Source organism: Quercus suber, unplaced genomic scaffold (assembly GCF_002906115.3).
Source record: "Quercus suber isolate HL8 unplaced genomic scaffold, Cork oak 2.0 scaffold_201, whole genome shotgun sequence".
Lineage (NCBI taxonomy): Eukaryota > Viridiplantae > Streptophyta > Magnoliopsida > Fagales > Fagaceae > Quercus > Quercus suber.
In genome coordinates this window covers 1,147,524-1,167,030 of record NW_027069659.1, presented here as the reverse complement: position 1 = coordinate 1,167,030, position 19,507 = coordinate 1,147,524, and the positions used below count along the sequence as shown (strand labels likewise).

At 33.8% G+C, this 19,507-nt stretch overlaps 2 protein-coding genes across 2 annotated transcripts; one reads left to right on the top strand and one right to left on the bottom strand.

The window, feature by feature from the left end:
- Positions 1–498: 498 nt before the first annotated feature.
- Positions 499–6,175, bottom strand: LOC111987144 (uncharacterized). The gene is made up of 8 exons (XM_065779193.1): positions 5,704–6,175; positions 5,541–5,626; positions 4,996–5,094; positions 4,835–4,905; positions 4,637–4,727; positions 4,440–4,546; positions 1,547–1,784; positions 499–848 (listed from the first exon to the last, which is right to left on the bottom strand). The coding sequence occupies exons 1-7, from the start codon at positions 6,173–6,175 to the stop codon at positions 1,751–1,753; spliced, it is 960 nt and encodes a 319-aa protein (XP_065635265.1). The 3' UTR covers positions 499–848; positions 1,547–1,750.
- A 126-nt stretch (positions 6,176–6,301) lies between these two features.
- On the top strand, positions 6,302–19,065 carry LOC111997423 (20 kDa chaperonin, chloroplastic). Its single transcript, XM_065779192.1, has 5 exons — positions 6,302–6,317; positions 6,436–6,567; positions 18,040–18,104; positions 18,577–18,654; positions 18,786–19,065. The coding sequence occupies exons 1-5, from the start codon at positions 6,302–6,304 to the stop codon at positions 18,957–18,959; spliced, it is 465 nt and encodes a 154-aa protein (XP_065635264.1). The 3' UTR covers positions 18,960–19,065.
- Positions 19,066–19,507: the final 442 nt, after the last annotated feature.

The window sequence follows — 19,507 nt, the reverse complement described above, 5'->3', positions numbered from 1 at the left end:
CTCTTGTCCTCTTTGTCCTCCCACGCCATATAAAGATCCAATTGAAGAAGGTAAATTATAGATAGGTAAGAGGACAAGTTTGAAACAATATCATTGTAAAGAATCATGAATATGGTCCTTAATATCCCAATGTTAATTCCAAATAGTATGGAGGTAGTCTCATACTAATTATGTAACACAAGTGGGAATTATTCTATTTCTCTGTCTTCCGTTCTGAAGGATCGTCTAAATTGCGCCATTGAAACGCTCATCTAAGGGAATGAATTTGTGTATGGAAAGTATTATTGAGAGCCACAAATAATGTTGATGACAAGTGCATACAACTTATACTGAAAATGAGAGATTTAACTTTGCTGACCAGGAAAGTTTATGGTGGTCAAATTAGCTCAAGGGTCAATAACAAGTCGAGAATTTGGCCTCTCAATGAAGCTGCAGTCACTCAGACTAAAAAATATAGTGATTTGAGTTTTCTTATAAATTAAAAAATAATCGTAGCAATAAAAAATGGCAACTAATAACCTGAATGATTAAACAAGTCCTCACAAAAACCAAGATTGCTGCCTCATCAGATTGTCGTGAAGCATTACTTCTTACAAGCTGAAGAATTTAAAATACATATGCGCACATCAAGTCCAAACTCTGTGCATAGGCAAATAGCTGTACACTGCTTTCTTCAACTCTATTAAGATAACAATAAGAAAAAGTCAAGCACAATATGAACTTTTTAGAGCAAGAGCCTGAACAAGGTTATACCTCATCAGATTGAGACGGTATAAGTAACTATAAACCTTTGGCCTTTCCGCAGCTTCAAGAGTCTTAATTATATATAGCAAGGAAGCAGACCAAACCTAATACATCAATGTATAGCAATTAGTCTCACAGATTTGTATTGTGTTCTGTAACAATAAAAATTTGAGAAAGGCTAACTAATCTGAATCTAAATTTACCATGACTGCTAAACAGAATCAACTATTAAAAAAGAGATGCTCTGACTGCCAAAGATGTCCACGATTGTACATTAAATAATGCTCTCATACTTGATGGAATCAATACAGGATGACATCAATATATTAGTAACATATATTTCTAAGCTTTATCCTGTAAAGTCTGGCATCTTTTGGCATGGTAGTTCACACATATAACTTAGATCTCACATATAACTGATATCATATATCAGATATCAAGAGTAAACTTGACCCTCGAATGGAAAATAAAGTCTTGGACTCAAGCAAGCTCATCCCCAGTCACCAAAAATTTAAATAAAATAACAATAACAGCAAGGCAAACCATACTCTGCCATCCTATAGTCAGGCCTACTAATAAATTACCACCATCAAACTTGGTCTGTATCACTTGAACTACCTGGGGGTCCTGGACTAAAGTGATACTTTAGAGATTCTGTTACCAGTGGAAAATGCATGTGACAAGCACAACATAACTAACCAACTAAATTAAGCCATACCAAGTTTATCTTTATACATTCAGTTGTACCATCATCTTCCCCTCTCATTATTTGAAAAATAGTATAATACTTTGAGGGAGAGACCTTGGATAGGGGGAGCCACATCTATCATCATCTTTCATGCCATTCCACTACCACCAGGCCAAACATCACCACCTTGAGCAACTTCATGCTACAGCCAAAGAAATCAGATCTACCTCTAGAGTACTTCTGCAATTGAGAGGCCATTTAGTTTGTTGTACGCAGATTTGAATAGTGCATCCATCACAATCACCTCCACTTCCATTATCAACATCCCATCATTGTAGCAAACCACCTCCCACTACAATACACATCCATCATCTCAGTTATGTTGGTGATTTACTAAATGAGTCAAAATAATTTTGGGTTGGTTTGGTTTTTCAACTTAAAGATGGAAGAAAGAAAACTTGAGAAGTGCATTTTTGTTTAGTCCCACATTGAAAAGAATAAAGTATTTATTTTTATTAAGTACATTCTATGATGTATGTATGTTGGGAAGATAACACCTTGGGAAGACTCCAATTGAATAGTTAATATAGCATATAAGGACACTGCTTAACCCAAAAGCATAAACTTATGAGTTTTGGCCTAACTATGCTATATTAACTACTCACTTATCATTATTCATGTGGCACTTTACCCACACGTGTATACACTATACACCATCCATGGGAACCACGAGTCAACCACGCACATTCATCCATGGAAACCAACCCGCAAACTACCACCATTAGCAATACTCCTTTATTGAACCTTTTTCCAAAATCACTTGTGTGGGTTTTGCGGGCTTACCCTATCCCTACTCCAACTACAAAAGGGACCCTTAACACCTTCCCACACATCACCATGGGCTCTAATACCACTTGTTAGGGAGATAACATCTTGGGAAAACTTCAATTGAGTAGTTAATATAATATATAGGAACACCACTTAACCCAAAAGCTTAAGCTTATGAGTTTTGGCCCAATTATATTACTCAGTCTTATTATTATTCCATGTGCGATTTCACTCACACATGTATACCCAACAATGTATAGCATAATTGTAATACACTATGTTAACGAGGGAGTAGGAAAAGATGATGCCCCTGCATTGAGCCTTTTGCTCTTCCTTTCTACCATGTCTCCTTCCTTCAAGTCTCTTCATGCCCTAATTTCAAATTTTAAACTTTTGGTGATGATTTAGGTAACAGAGATGAGGTTGATTTGAAGTGTCATATTTATATGGCTTGCTTCTCAATGCCCTCACAAAGAAAGCATTAAGGATGTTAAAACAATTGAACTTGAAACTAAAAGATGAAAAATGGAAAATCGGTATCCCTCTCAATATGTTCTTAGCGTGGAAACTGAGAAAGATTTGTATAAATTTTCTAAAGGGCTAGAGAATGGTGTGAGCATACAATTTTCAAGGTGAAAATTTTGCAGCTCCAATTAGGTAATGAAGAGAGGAAGAACAGAATCTGTTGGTAAATTACTAGATCAACCCTACATTATGAGATTCCAAGTAAAAAATAGTTTTTTTTTTTTTTTTTGAGAAACAAGTAAAAAATTGTTGGCTTTGGATGATTGAATGATATGTTGTCAGTAAGAAATTAAGAAAACTGGAAATACCCATGCAATTCACAGGTTAATTAATATGAAAGTGTAAGATAGAATAAATGTATGTAACTACAATAAAAACAAATTCTATTAAATTCCTCATGTTGATTAAGTCATGAGGAAAAACATAAGTGAGTATAATGTAATATTGCATCACATGGGGTAACCTCAAATTCTCATGAACTGAAAGATCTGTTTTCATTGTATAGAATTATATATATATATATATATTTTAAAGTGTTGTGGTTAACATGATTGGTTAATGTTATGTCATGTGCCTGTCAAATGTAACTGTATTTCCTTTTAGAGTCTAACATAAATTTGTTAGAACTTAGAACCCGTGTGGCCATGTAATTTTATATATTTATTTATTTGGGGAAAGTAAACTTCACCTTTCTGGATCTTTGATACTCCCCTCAAATTTGGATTGGGTTTTACATTAAAATTGAAACATTAAAGATTCTATGTGGGGTACCCATTGCACAAAGCTCCCACTTTTGCGGGGTCTAGGAAAAGTCATGTCAGACAGCCTATTCCTAGACCAAACAAACAACTATACAAACAATAAATTGATTTTACAGAGTAAATGTCAATTCCAATACATGTATCAATTCCCTAACCATCTCTATTCTTGAAGGTTTGATACAAACAAATATACAAATCAAATTGAGCTCACAGAGAGCTCTTATTGTTAACTTAAAATTATATAAACATACCTTGACAGGACCAAATGATTGTTAAAGTTGTGATTTGTAGCTGTATAGAAGAATCATGCAACCGTAGCATTTTAGAATAATGTGTTTCTTTTTTCCTTTTATGGATGATATAGGAAAACTTCACTCAGATTAGTTGCACGTCGCAGAGCATACTGTACAACAATCCTCACTGTTAATCAAACTCCTACAGGCAACTGACCCCACTTGCCAGAACTAGTTACCGGATAATCCAAGGGCTTTTCACCCCTAACGGGCTAAGTACTTTATCCTCATGCCTAGGAAGCTAGAATAATGTGTTTCTCCATTGTGGAAACACCCAAAAAAAACAAACAAACAAACAAACAAACAAAACAAACAAACAAACAAACAAAACAAACAAAACAAACAAAACAAAAACAAACAAACAAAACAAAACAAAATCATAAAACAAAAGAATTCTACAAGTCAGTCAAGTATGGTTTTCCTAGGAAATTGGAACTAGATGACACAAGTATGGTACTATAATTTAATAATTTTTACTGCATTAAATCATTGCCACAGCACAACATTAATTTTAGTTTTTTCACATCATCCTTTTTATTGAGTCTCATTAACTAACATGGTACAGGTGAAAGAATTTACAGGCAAAGCCAAGAAACTCACTATTCCTTTGAGTCCAGTTGTCTTCCAAGTAAGACAAGTCCCACAGTACTAAAAGCAGACAGAACTGCCGAAGAATAGCAGATTGCAAGTAGAGCTCCCCTCAGAGACTGCATCCAAAAGTTTTACATGTAATGCTGTAATGAGTTAGAAGAGGAAAAAAGGTCAGATAACAATCAAAATACATTTTTTGCAATCACCTTAGCCAATAGCAAAGCATTATCATTTGCATACTGCAATGAACTCTCTGGAATGCTTTGAACACCCTGACCTAGTTGCCATGAAAGAATCCTACATTTTCAATTTTCAAGATAATTAAAAGAAATACTTTTCTGTTAGGCCTCTTTGTTAAAAATGACAGTCGATAAGAAACTCACAGTCAAAAACAGGATAGTTACCCAAAAGCAAAGCCAATTGCAGCACCAATGTAGGCTTTATCTGATGTAAATTCAACCTGAAGTTCCCCAAACTGTGGTTGACATGAACATTGCTTATTTAATATTCCACATCAAGTGCATCTGTTTGCAGAATATTCTACAAGTGCAGAGTAATCATCTACCTTAAACATCCTGGTTTCCTTCTTTGATTGTTCTTCAGCTGCTGTAGATACTGAACTTGCAGAAAGGAGCCTTCCAGTTGTAACCATTACTTTTGCAATCTATAATGGTTGAACAGTATCCAACAATACTGCTACTTTAGAGATACGTAACAGCAAGTTATATACATTTACAAGAGAGAGAGAGAGAGAGATCATTCCTTAAAATTTAAAATCATAACTAGTACACTGGGTGAAGTGAGGAGAAAAGGGATCTATGACTTGCAAAGTTAATATATATCAGGAATTGATTGACTTTGCATAAACTGAAAGCACTTGTGAAACATAGAGACAGTCTTTGATGAAGAAGTAGCCTTAAAGGATCAGAGCATGTCTAACTTCCAGCACTTTCAATTGCATAAAAGCCAGTTAGAATCTGTTAACATGTCTACATAGTTGCAGAATTCAGATTGAAGTTTTAGACCAAGGATCTGGAGATGCAAGGACAAAATTTTACATGATAACTATAATAGCAATAACAAAAACTACTTTAATGTGACATAAGATACCTTCTGTAGTTCACCTTGACCATACTGCCCCATGGACTGGAACCTCCTTCCAGCAGACACCAAACGCTTGCCAAGTGCTAAACCAGCTAAAAGATGGAAATAAGCTTTGGAAATAAACTCTTAAGGATGTATCTCTAGGCATTGATTTTACATATAATCTTGCCTGATTTGGCATTGTCTGTCAAAGACTCCTCCAACCCAGGGAGCTTGCTTGCTAAACTATGGGAAGTTGATGTGTCAGCAAGTTCCCACGCTCGAGAGAGATTTAACAATGTATCTCCCAGAACTTGACCACACTGAAATGAAATGCAGAGGTAATTTCTACAGTAATTTCTAAAAAATGTCTTAAATTTAATTGCTGTCTNCGGAGAGCTATAGGCTGTCAGATCCTGGGGACTCAAATTCAGCCCCGTATACAGGTCAAGATACATCACCTCGGCTGTGCTCCCCTCATCAACCATCACCCTTCTCACATCATATCCCCCGATCCTAAGTGTAACCACCAAAGCGTCATCATGTGGTTGTATGGTTCCTTTCTTGTCTTCATCCGAAAAGCCCAACACCAGTGAGGTGTCCAGCCTAGCTCTCTTCGGCATTGAACTGGAGCCCTCATCCAAACAATGAGACACAGACATTACCCTGGAGGGGCAAGACCCGGTTCTTCCTGGGGCGGCAAATATAACGTTTATCATGCCTAAGGGGGGTCTTGAAGAAGCATCTCCCCGAAATGTCGAACCTGCCTGACTTCCTCGGCCACTAGAATGATGCAGAAGCTAGGTCAATTTCCCTTCTTGGACCAACTGATCCAAATGGTCCCACAAATTTTTGCAATCTTCAGTAGTATGTCCATGATCCTGGTGATATTGGCAGTAAAGGTTTTGATTACGTTTCTCAGGATCCCCTGCCATCCTATTGGGCCATCTGAAAAATGGCTCGTGTTTTATCTTTTCCAGAACTGGTTCTCGGAACACGGCGTTAACCACCTGGGAATTAGCAGATCCTGGTTGGCCCCCAAAGTCCTTCCGAGGTCGGTTATTGTTATATTGGTCCGACCTAAAATCCCTCTTCTCCTGAGGGATTACCTTGGACTTTCCTTTACCCTATATCTGATCCTCCTCTACTTTTCTATATTTGTCAATCCAATTCATAAGCTGATGCACGTTGGTAACAGGTTTACCAGTCAGAGATTTCCTCAGACCATGCTTGTTTGGAAGGCCAACCTTAAAAGTATTAATAGCCACATCATTATAGGCTCCATCTACTTCGTTGAACATTTCTTAGTATCTATTAGAATAGGCCTTCAGGGTTTCTCCCTCCCGCATAGACATGGATAATAATGATCCCAAAGGCTGAGAAACCCTCCTACAGGTGATAAAGCAGGCACCAAAAGCTTGGGTGAGCTTCTCAAAGGAGCCAATGGAATTCGCTCTTAGCCCGTTGAACTATCTCATTGCCACTGGACCCAGGCTAGATGGGAAGACCTTACACATCAAGGCCTCATCCTTAGCATGAACAGCCATTCTCTGACTGAAATGGCTAACATGTTCCACTGGATCTGTTCGACCATTATAAATGGTGAACTCGGGCTAATGGAATCGTCGAGGAAGATCTACATCCTTAATACGTCACGTGAAGGGCGACTTGGAAACTTGACTCAAAGCTTTGTTCAGAGCGTCATTCCCTAAACCTTTGCGAGGCGAACTCTTATACTCCCGTCTACGGTGGTATTCCTCATCATAGGAAAAAGATTCACTGGGCAGAATTCTTGACCTTTGCCTATAACTGGTGTCATCTGACTCCTCAAAAGATTGCCTGGAGTTGTGAGACCTACACCTTCGTCGCTCGTGTTACAATTCCTTTTTCAATTTGTTTATCTCACGTTGCATGTCCCCATCATTCTTTACATGGGAAACATGGCTTTTCCCCTGAGAACGACTTCCATCAGTGTGGGTTGTTCGCACACTTCCTTCATGATCCCCTTCTTGTTCAAGGATTACCAACGGATTACCATGCTGAGACCCCCTGGACTCTACCTGGTGTGGATTAACATCTATTTGCTGTGGGTCCACCACCTGCTGTTGCAGTGCTCCCTCTTCCATCACAACCGTTGCACTTGCCTTTCCCTACAAATAGATCAAGTTCTTCCTACAAACGGTGCCAATTCTAGGAACTCAAATTGGATCAGACCCAGAATAGGAATGGGTTTCCAACCCAACAAGCCCAAACAATAAATTTTTAGAGAGTGGGTAGAAGAACTAGTCCCATTCGATAGAAAAGGTCATGATCATTGTGCAGCAAAGGATGCTTCAAACTCATCCTATGATCAAAACTCTCCTTGGCTAGGTCTTAGAGGATATCTTTTTGGGTTCTATCTTTCTTTCTCCTTTTTTCTTTCCCCCCTCCTTAATGTCATCCATTTTCAAGTTATATACCATGTTCCTCACCCCATTCTCACCGTACACGTGTAGGTTCTATTCTGGAAACTCCTTTCTGTCCCATCCAACATCTCCTAGAACCTTTGCTCAGCAGCCATAAGGCTGCTTGGTTACTATTCAGGTATCACCTCCACATTAATGTGGCCAGAGAGTTAGTTGGGAAGCATTTAATGTGGAGGTATCAACTTTAGAAGATATTTGTTATCTCTCCCGGTTCCTCCTTTGTTCTATATTCACTTTCCAGTTCTAATACAACTTTGCGAAGTACCTTGAATAGTGAGATAGTTACATCCACCTTGGACTATTGTAGCTGAGGTGGATCTTATCCTCAGACGCGTTTTAGGCCACTATATATGACTTCCATCCCTTTTTCTTATACTACTCCCACAATATCTTTCTTTAACCATCCTCGGCCAAGCGAATGTCCTCGAACTGGGCCGTTAGGCCACAAGCCCATTTTCTACGATTTCCACATCATCTTTTTGGATAACCGGCCCCACAATTATAATTAAATGGAATTTATTATATTTATTATAAGGGTTCATTTTGAATAACCTAAATTTATTAGATTTGGACAATCCTTCTAAAGAAACTCCAACGTAAGAGTTTTCTTTTTTTTTGAGAGATAGTTTCAACGACAAGAGATGTTATTAGTTAAGCTAACTAGAACCCACATAATTCGCACGTACGTAAAACAACAAACTTTGAATTATGCTTTGATTGACAGGTATCAGTATGGAATGGATGGATTGTAATTAGCTAAAAATTTATAGATCTAAAACAAAAATATACAAGCCCAAAATAATTAGACCCAACAATACAAATTATTAATAGTAAAGCTAAAATAAATTAACCCAAGTCAACCTCTTTTACCAAAAACAAATAACCCAGCCTTTTAACCACACAAAAAACAGTACTAATCTATCTAGAAAGATTTATTCTATCACTAAACTAAGTTCAAATAATTTATCAAGCACCCAGGTCATAACATTCCCTTCCCCTTTAAGATGAATCTTGTCCTCAAGATTCAAAGACGGAGAAATTGACACTTGCACACATTGATTGGAGAATACTCGACCTCAGATTTTAAAGTGAAAAAGCTTGAGATTTGGACCATGGACACTTGCACCAATTCTTTAATCATTTTTGTAAATAGAAAATCCTTGATTTTTACATCCTTGAACTCATCGGGAATGACAAATTCAATGTGTGAAATTTGTGTAGGTTTATTCGAAATCACAAGTAGATCCCTTTGATCTAATTTTTCTACTTCGTTGATCCTTTAATCTTCAAATGCAATTTTTGTGGCAAGTGCTCCCTCCAACATATTACTTTCTTGAATTGTTGGTGGTTCTTTGATCGCCAACACTTGAATTGTTGGTTCTTGAATATTTGATTCTTGAATGGGGTTGGACAAGATTTTTGAATTATTTTTCCATAGAAGCCTCAACTGGTACTTCATAGATTAGTATTTGAAATCAATCTTGAAGGGTGCATATGAACTCCACCCAATTAGTGCATAATCTCGTTGCCTCTAAGGTCTAAAACCAATCATGTGCCTTTCCTTCCATGTAATAAGAGGAAATGGAAACCATATCATGTGATGGGGTGTTGTTAAAATTGAAGAATTCATAGACCTTAAAAAGCCATGAAAAATGGGTCTTTGTCTTTAAATTTTGGTATCTCCATAAATTTCCTTTGAGTTGTAGACATGATGGCTTGATGAGATAGATTATTATTATTATTATTATTATTATTTGGTGCTGCACGTGGAAACTTGTGTAAATGGCTTGATGGATATTGTGAGTTGGGTTTTGGATTATGGTGGGTAAGATTTTTTTTTTTTTTTTTTTTTTTAGAAGAAGCCATTTTTTTTGAGGTTTTGTTCACTTCCCAGCCACTGATATTGCTATTTTTTGGTTGTTGGTTTTTTTTTGGTTTTTCTTTTTCTCCTTTTTTTTTTCTTTTCTTTTAAGTGGATAAATAATTAATGATTATAAATTTTTTTTTGAAAAAAAAAAAAAATCAACCATAAAGACTACATATTGTTGGATATATTTCATCAAGATTAAGCAAAATGGAACAATATATAAATCCAGTTAAAAACAATAACAAAAAAAGATGTTATACACAAAACAATAAATAAATATTGTACATATAAGAAGAAATCTGCAAAATAATTAAAAATTCACAAACCAAATGCGTGAGAATGAATAATACAGATCAAGTCTTTTGTTTAACATAATCTCCTTAAAATAGATTTTACTCCTCGCACAATCTGTAGCACAGAGAAGAAGCACACAAGGTTCGTGCTCTGCAAAATAATCTATGTCTTTTCTCTCTCTGACTCAAATAATAATGCACAAAATATTTTCTCATTGGGAGAGTTTTTCAAAAATTATTTTTCATGAATGAGGGATTATGATTGTACAGTCAACCCATCAACCCGCCAAAACCGACCCAACCCATCCTAACCCACCAAATTGTGTCAGTTTTTAGGGCTTGGTGGTTAGGTTGGGTTACAAAAAAAAATTTTGATAGAGGGTCGGGTTAGGTTCAGGTCATAAAATTTTAAATCCGCCAAATCCAACCCAACCCACCCATATATTTAAAATATTTTATATAACTAATATTTTTTAAAAAATAACCAGGTCTTCCTATCCTATATAAAAGTCAATTAATTCACACAAACCTAGTAAATTACTTTGTTGTTTAGTCATTAGTGTTGTTTGCTTTTAAGGAGTTACATTGATACTAATCTTTGGGTTTTTTTATATATTTATATTTATATTTTTTTCTCAATTTATTAATAATAGTAATAAAAAATTGTCCAACTCATGGGTTCAACCCAACCCATATGAGTTGGGTTGGGTAGGACTTATGTGATGGTTGAATTGGGTTGAATTTTTTTTAACCCACCATGGTGGGTTAGGTCAAAAAATTTCCTTAACCTGACCCAACCCGACTCATGCATACCCTTAATTATGAATATATACGTTAATGAATAAATATACTATTTTAGAAAATAACAGCTTTTATACAAATTTACTGGCTCAAAAAATAAAATTATAAAAAATATTATTTTGAACAAGAGGGTCCAATTCACACATGCCAAAAGCCTAATTCAATGTCTACATCATGAGCATATAAACTCATATTCTCTATTATTACCACAGCAATATCAAGTTCAAGTGGACACATTAGGAGTTAATTTCTTATTAACTCCATAATATTTTTCTAACACATATTTCACCAAATAGGATCCAAATCCATTAATCCGTAAAAGAAATATATATGTGTGTGTGCGCGTGCGTCTGTTTGTGTGTGATCCATTTTTTACTTGACCTAACCTATTTGTTAAGATTTATATATATAGACTTGAATCCTATTTTTCAAGCTTCTAAAAAAATAAAGATTTTAAGATTTATAATATTTTTCTGCAAAATATTTAAAAATGTATATTGTTTTTAACTAATCCATTTACAATGTATATTTTGATCTTAAAATTGTATTAAATTTTCTACATTATTATAAATGGAAATGCTAATGAAATTAGCTATTAAGTTGACATGCAAATTCCTATAAATAGAAAAAAAAAAAAAAAAAAAAAAAAAAAAAAAAAAACGTTGACATGTAAATCAGTGTTAAATATACTAGTAACATTAGGTAGTTTTCAAAATTTTATTTATAGATCTTCTTCCTTAGTATTTGTTTGTTTTCTTTACCTAATATATTTTATTTTATTTTAAAACACTATATAGTAGTTATTTTTATAGGTGTTTTAATTATATTTAATACACATATAATTTTTTATAAATAATGTCTCATGTATAATAGTTATATGTGTCTTTTTTTAGTATATATATATATATATATAATATTATTTGTTAAGGCTTATTAGTATGAGCTTCACTTTAGTGTGAGCCTTTCTCTGCCCTTTTGTGGGACTTATCTCATTTTGCCATTCTTTGTGGTAGAAAGGATATTATTAGATATAAAATGTAAATTGTCCATATTTATTTATTTATTTATTATTGTGAAGCACTTTTTTTTATACAATTAATTTATTCTAGACTTTTTGGTTTTTGTACTTAATAACTCATTTGGATAAAATTTATGATATGATCCTACATTTGATTATAAAATTAAGAAATAAAACTCTTTAAAAATAAATATTTAAGGCATATGGTGCAAAATTGAAACTCTAATTTGGAATTTTAATTTTAATTTCTCTTAACTTCACCTATTATATATATATATATATATATATATTGTAGGGACAAAATTTGCGGCTCAAGCCCAAGATAAATGGGATGATGGCCTAGTGAGCCTAGTACAATAAATTTATAGAGAGTAGGTTAAAAAACTAGGCCCTAATGAATTTAATAACGGCTAGTATGAGTTTAGAAGATGACCAAGCAAAAACAAGACACATAGGATTGTGTAAATTCACTGTTCGAGGAGACGATTCTGAGTATAAATCAATATAACTATTTATAAATATAACTTTAATTGCCATAGTATTTCTTCTCCTTTTTCCTTCGATTTCCCTCTCATGAGAGGTCTCTTACATTATATAGTTCATTTCAGACCATCTTGATCCTACACTTGTTAATCATTTAAGCCTTCACTTGAGTGCATGTCCATCAGACATTCTCTTTGGCTTTCTACGAGTTGTGGTAGCTGAGACTGCACTACTCCAGGGTCTTCTCCACATAAATGTGGCAAGAAAAGTAGTTGCAGTACATTTAATGTCGTGGTAGTAGCTTTTCCTTTAGATATTTCTGAGCTTTTATCACTCCTATACATGCATGAAACTCATTCTTATCGTGGAAACCTCCTGGAAGGTCATTTAGATTGCGGAATACAGATTTGAACAGTATTCATCACATCCGAGGATCAGTTCCCCCTTGGGCTGGCCTCCATCCGTTCCTTACTTCTGTGACTCTAAACTTGAGATCTCTCTCGATTATTTACCCCTCCTTGGACATGCTCACGTCCTCAAATAAGGCCCAAGGCCCAATATACAATTTAAGCATTTATCCGCACATATATGACTTATAAATTTGAATTGTTTTTAGTTATACAAAAAAAAAAAAAAAAGCTCATAAATATAAAATCATTTAAACTCCCTCTTCTTCTTCTAATAATAATAATAATAATAATAATAATAATAATAATAATAATAAGTGAAGTTAAGAGAAACTCAAATTAGAATTTCAAATTTGCGCCATGTGTTGTGTCCTAAATTATTTATTCTTAAAGAATTTTATTTCTTAATTTTAGAATCAAATATGGGACCACATCATAAATATTTATCAAATTGAGTTATTAAGTACAAAAATCAAAGAGTCTATAATAAATGAATCGTAAAAAAACAAGTTCTTCACAATAATTAAAAAAAAAAAATAGACAATTTATATTTTATACCTAATAATATCTTTACAAAATTTTTTAAAGAGTTAACAAAATATAAAAAATGACTATCAATTATATTTAAATTATATATATAGGAATTATATTATGCGTCTTATTGTATATCTTTAAGTGTATCCATGCATATGCATGGAATTACAAGCTAGTTTTATATATAGTGTTAGATACATGATAATGTTTTTTTTTTTTTTTAATGATTTATTTATATTGGACTCCTCGTTTTCTACACTAAATTAATTCATTTGGCACAAAAATTAAAAAATTTCGATTAGATGGGACATGTGCCGTAAAATCAAACTCTAATTGAAATCCAATTTTTACACTGAATTAACTAATTTGGCACAAAATTTTAAAAATTTTGATTAGATGGGACATATGGCGTAAAATTAGACACTAATTGAATTTCAATTTGAAATCTAATTGGATTTTCTCTCAGCTTTACCTATTAATATATATATATATATGACTTATAAACTTGAATTGTTTTTAGTTTTACAAAAAAAAGGCTCATAAATATAAAATCATTCAAAAATTATGTTTTTTATTTTTTATTTATTTTTTTTAATGATTTACTTATATTGGACTCCTCCTTTTTTATACTAAATTAATTCATTTGGCACAAAAATTAAAAAATTTAGATTAGATGGGACACATGTAGCAAAACTAAACTCTAATTGAAATCTAAATTTTACATTGAATTAACTCACTTGACACAAAAATTTAAAAACTTAGATTAGATGGAATATGTGGCACAAAATTAGACTCTAATTGAATTCCAATTTGAAATCTAATTGGATTTTTTCTCAGTTTTACCTAATATATATATATATATATAAATTCCTACATAGAAGCAAATGAAAGAAAGAGAAATTTGCTTGGACATTCAACTTCTCAAAAAAGAGAATCCTTGGTTCAATTTCCATAAAAATATGGTCCTTGACTTACCCTTGAGATTAAAATCAATTATCTCACCCAAAAACTAAATTAAGTCAATGCTTAATTAAACACCAAGTATTAAACTTAAATGTCCCTCATTTAAATTGGACAAAATCATATTTAGGGATTGTAAATCTAAAATTACTAATTTAAGAACTACGAATTGGCTTGATCCCCGTCAAGGGTACGTAGGCAACCTAAATAAATTATTAGGTGCAGCCACAAATAAATAAAAACACATATCCCCCCAAGCACAAAAAGTAAAAAATAAATAAACTTATGTAGAAAGACAATGTGGTTGAAATAAAAAAGTCTTCCCTTGAAATAAGGGATTGTAATTAAGAGATACATTATATTGAATGAGCATTACTCATATCAATAAAACCATACGCCAAAAGGCCTATGGGTGAAATTATGTTTGATGAATTTTATTAAATAACAATTTTTGGTTAAACACAATTTGACAAACATAATTTAAACAATTCTTGATAAACATAATTTGATAATATTTGTTAAACATAATTTAACGATTTTTGTTAATAATGTGTTAACAATTGTCATCAACATAATGTGAGAGAATTAAAAAATTAAAAAAGAAAAAAAGAAAAGGAAAATCTATTACACACTTCGTATACCTTCTTTTAAAATTGTATTTTAGAACATTATTTCAGTTAAATTTGTGATATCATATTTCAAAAACACAAACTTTCAATTATGTGATAGAGTGTATAGTTGAGTTGACAAATTTTTACGAGTTTTCATCTAAACCTACTACTAACATTACTTTTTTACCAACTAATAACCATCTATCACATACTCACAACAATAGGTGTGAAATTTTTTATCAAATTTATTATGTTTATAAACTTTCTTGTTACTATAGTCTAATTATGATACCAGCTCTCTTTGTGAGGCAGAACTCTCTCCCATTTGAGCCCTACCTGCCATCTCAAATTCTCAATTCCCCCCATCCCCCACAAATTACCTACTATATATATATATATATATAAAGTCTATTATTTTTTCCTTCGAATACTTCTACCATCCGATCTGTATGAAGAACAAAGAATGAATGACCGATATTATGACCCAACTAACTAGAAATTGAAATTCACCAGACTGTGAGAGTACGTTAGTCTATTGGGCTGAGATCCAATCAGTTAAAAGCCCACGCCACCACAAACCAAAAATGAACGGCTGTCCATGTTTGATTGGCTGTTTGAAACAACTAACAACTGTGGGTGAAAGAAATCGCAAAAGATTAAAAAGGTTCTGGAGTGTTCCAAAGTAGGACAACGAGAAAATACAGTCCTCGGATCCAACGGCCCAGATTGAACCGAAGCTTCAAGATAATATATCACTTGCCTAGATCGAGCTTAAGGAACACCCAGTAAAAAAAAAAAAAAACCTTATTTGACTCAACACAAGTAGCGGTGTTTCTTATCCAAATCCGAAACCAAAACCCCCCTCACTAAACCCTAGCACCAACTCACACTTTCACTCACTTCCCTGGTTCAATCTCACACTACCTCTGGTATGGGTTTTTTACTTTTTTTTTCCATTTTATGTTTTTCTTCAATTGTTTGTTCATTCTTTTCTGTCTTGGAATACAAAAATGTTGTGTAATGTATAGTGGGAGTTCTTTGCTATTCCAATTTCCATGTTTGAATTATGATAGGATTTGTCACATACATATGATTCAGATTCTAATTTTTTTTTTTATATAAACAATATATTATATGCTAAAACCCCAAAACCCACCTGTTAAAAAAGTCTCTCATTTCCTCTTTCTGTACTAGCAAGGTAACACCATCTAATTCTTCAATTTTTCTCTCTCTCTCTCTCTCTCTCTCTTTTGAATCTTAGTTTTTTTGTTTCTGTAAATTAAACTTAGAAGCATTCTAAAGCCCATGTTATGAAATTGGTTTGGTTGGTCCGAGTAAAGTTCTTGTCTTTCTCTCTGTAATGGATTCAATTTTTGTTTTTTGGGTTTTTTTTTTTCCTGGAGGACTCTGGCTTATTAATCTGATTTTCGATTTTTGCTCTCTGGGTTTTTGTTTTTTTGTTTGTGGCATCCATTGCATGCTAAAACCCCAAAACCCACATGTTAACAAATTCTCTCATTTCTTCTTTCAATACTAACAGTAACAAGGTAATAACTTTTCAACTCTTCAAATCTCCTTTTCTTTTGAATTTTATGCTTTGGCAGTTTTTGTTTCTGTAAATTAAATATAAAAGCAGTCTAAACCCCAAGTTATGAAATTGGTTTGGTTGGGTCTGGGGTCAAGTACAGCTCTTGTTTTTCTCTCTCTAATGGATTCAATTTTTGTTGTTTGGGTTTTTGTTTAGAGGATTCTGAATTATTAATTTGGTTTTTTGCTTTCTGGATCACTGTTTTCTATAAATTTAAATGTATTATGAGCCCCAAGTGTGTGTGGATTTGGTTGTATGAAGTAAAGTTCTTTTCTTTTGCAATGGAGGACTCAAGACTTATTAATCTGATTTTTTTGTTTCTTTTCCAATTTTGATTTCTGGGTTTTTTTTTTTTTTTTTTTTTTTTTTTTTTTTACAAAATAGTCCTAACTAAATGATCTAACCCAACTTGATATTTACAATTTTACCGGTGATTGAGTTAAATTTTAGAGCTACCATAATAGGGATGGCAAATTAAGACCCATCCCACCCAACTCCATCCAGTTAGGGTTTTTCCCACTTCGCAAAGGTATTGTGGCGAGGACGGGGCAATATTTTTTCCCCACACCCTTGGGTGAGGTGGGGATGAGTTTAGACTTTTCAGCCCCACCCCATCCCACCCCACTCTATTAGTGTTAAAGACTTATTTTGTATTACTTAGTATTTGAATGCATGAACATTAAAACTTTTTGTTTTATTATAATATTGTCTTGTTAAACATTTTGGATAATGTTATTCAATCCTTACTAAAAATTAGTTTGATTTAATGTAATAAATTTAATTGTAATGTCAAGTATATTTATATCAATGAAATAGAGTGTGTGTTGTGTGTAGTATAACTTGTCCCACCTCTCTTAAAAGTTACAATGGCTTCTGAGTAGAGTTGTAGTGTGCCTTTGTGTTAGAACCTCTTTCCCTCTTCCTTTTGTGTGTGTGTGTGTGTGTGTTTGTTTCTCAATACATACATACATACATAAATACATATATATATATATATATATATATATTAATGAAATAGGTTTTATGAAAGAAAAAAAAATCGTAATAAGGGTGGGGTAGAGTGTGACAGATTAACACTAAAAGTTGACTTTGTGGGGTGGGCTACATGAAGCCCTAAAGAGTGAGGATGATATAAGACAAAACCATGTGGGATAGGAGTGAAAACTCTATCATTTGGCATTGTCCCATCCTGTTCATCCTATTGCCATTCCTATTCGATGAGTTGGATTGAAGATTTTTCAATCCTAGAAATTAAGATTGGGTTTAGTTGAAAAAAAAAAAACAAAAAACAAAAAAAAAAACAAAGCCCAATCCAATCTATACACGCCCTTACGGCCTTACCTCCCATCATCAACAAGGTCAATTCATAACTAATTTGTAATATTGAACCCAAATCATTAACAAATTTTTTCATATTAAATTGCATGACATCGATGTCAACTGCCAATTCACTTGACCAATATAGGAGAAAACAACGCAGTTAGATTTTTAAGAACTAGAAGGATTTTTTTTTTTTTTTTTTTNCAAGGATCTCAAGCCCCTGAATGATAGAGTATTAATTAAGGTTTGTATCCTTTTAATGTTCATTATTCTTGTGTGTATATTCATCAAGCGAATTTTGTGGAGTACAGCCAAGCATAAATAAATCATCATGTTCATTTAAAGGTGTTCTGATCCTGGGCTTGTAGTTGGTAAGCTGCCTTACATGTACTCTTGAAAAAAAAAAATCCTGGAAATTGGTATAATTAAGTTTTGGTCATTGCACTCTTTGGTTCTGTTCTGATCCTGGGTTATAGTCAGTAAGTTGTCTTTGGCATACTCTGGAAGAAAAATCCTGGAAATAGGTATAATTAGGCTTCGGCAGTTGCACCCATTTGTTCTCTCATATAAATATGTAGCTGTGTGTGACATATCCTGTCTTTAATCTCAGCAAGATATGATAGTTACTTCCCTTTTTTGTGGTTTGTAATGTGGATCACTGAGAACCTGAAGTTAATCTTTTTATTATACCTTGTACATTTGACTTCTGAGTGCAGGTTGCTGAGGCTGAGCAAAAGACAGCTGGAGGTTTGTTGCTGACAGAGGCAGCAAAGGAGAAGCCTTCAATTGGAACGGTGAGAACTCGAGCATCATCAGCTTCTTCGTTATCCCAAGCACTAACTGAATACTTGTATTAGGATGAGCTTTTGGTGTTGTGGGCCTATGAGATTAATACTTGATGTGTATTCTGCATTGGATGTGACAGGTGATTGCAGTTGGACCAGGTCCTCTGGATGAAGAAGGCAACAGGAAACCATTATCCCTCACCCAAGGGAGCACAGTCATGTTCTCCAAGTATGCTGGGAATGACTTCAAGGGCAAAGACGGTTTTGATTATATTGCTTTGAGGGCTTCAGATGTTATGGCCGTTCTTTCTTAGTTGTTTGGTTTTATGTGCTTAATTTGTATTTTGAGAAATTTTTGGCAAAAGTGCCTCTAGACATATGGATTTTGGAATATATTAGCACTTTGGAGTGTTGATTGCAGCTGTGTCAGATTCCAGTATTTTCAGTCCATACTAATACATTGAAACGTCTCAGGTTCATTTAACATATGAATGGATGCATCCTGTATTGGTCATGCAAAGCCCTTCGTGCGAGTCTATCACCATATTTTGTATGCTTTGTGTTACGCTTAATCAAGTCCCCATCTGGTCAACATTTCTTTGCTCTTAACGTTACACAAGTTACCTCTGTTTAGAGGAGTTTGACCCCATTGTGGTCATGATTTTTCTTTTGATGAAGACAAGAAGTCCAACATAATGATTGGTTTATTTCAAACTTGAGGACAATACTACCATAAGAAAAATGCACTGCCTTTGTGGTTTCGAATCTCTTATTCTAGTTCCTGTCTCTTTGCCAATATGGTTTGAAAGGAGTAGCTAACTAAAGCAGCTCCATGCTTTTTTGTCTAACTCAGCAATTTTTC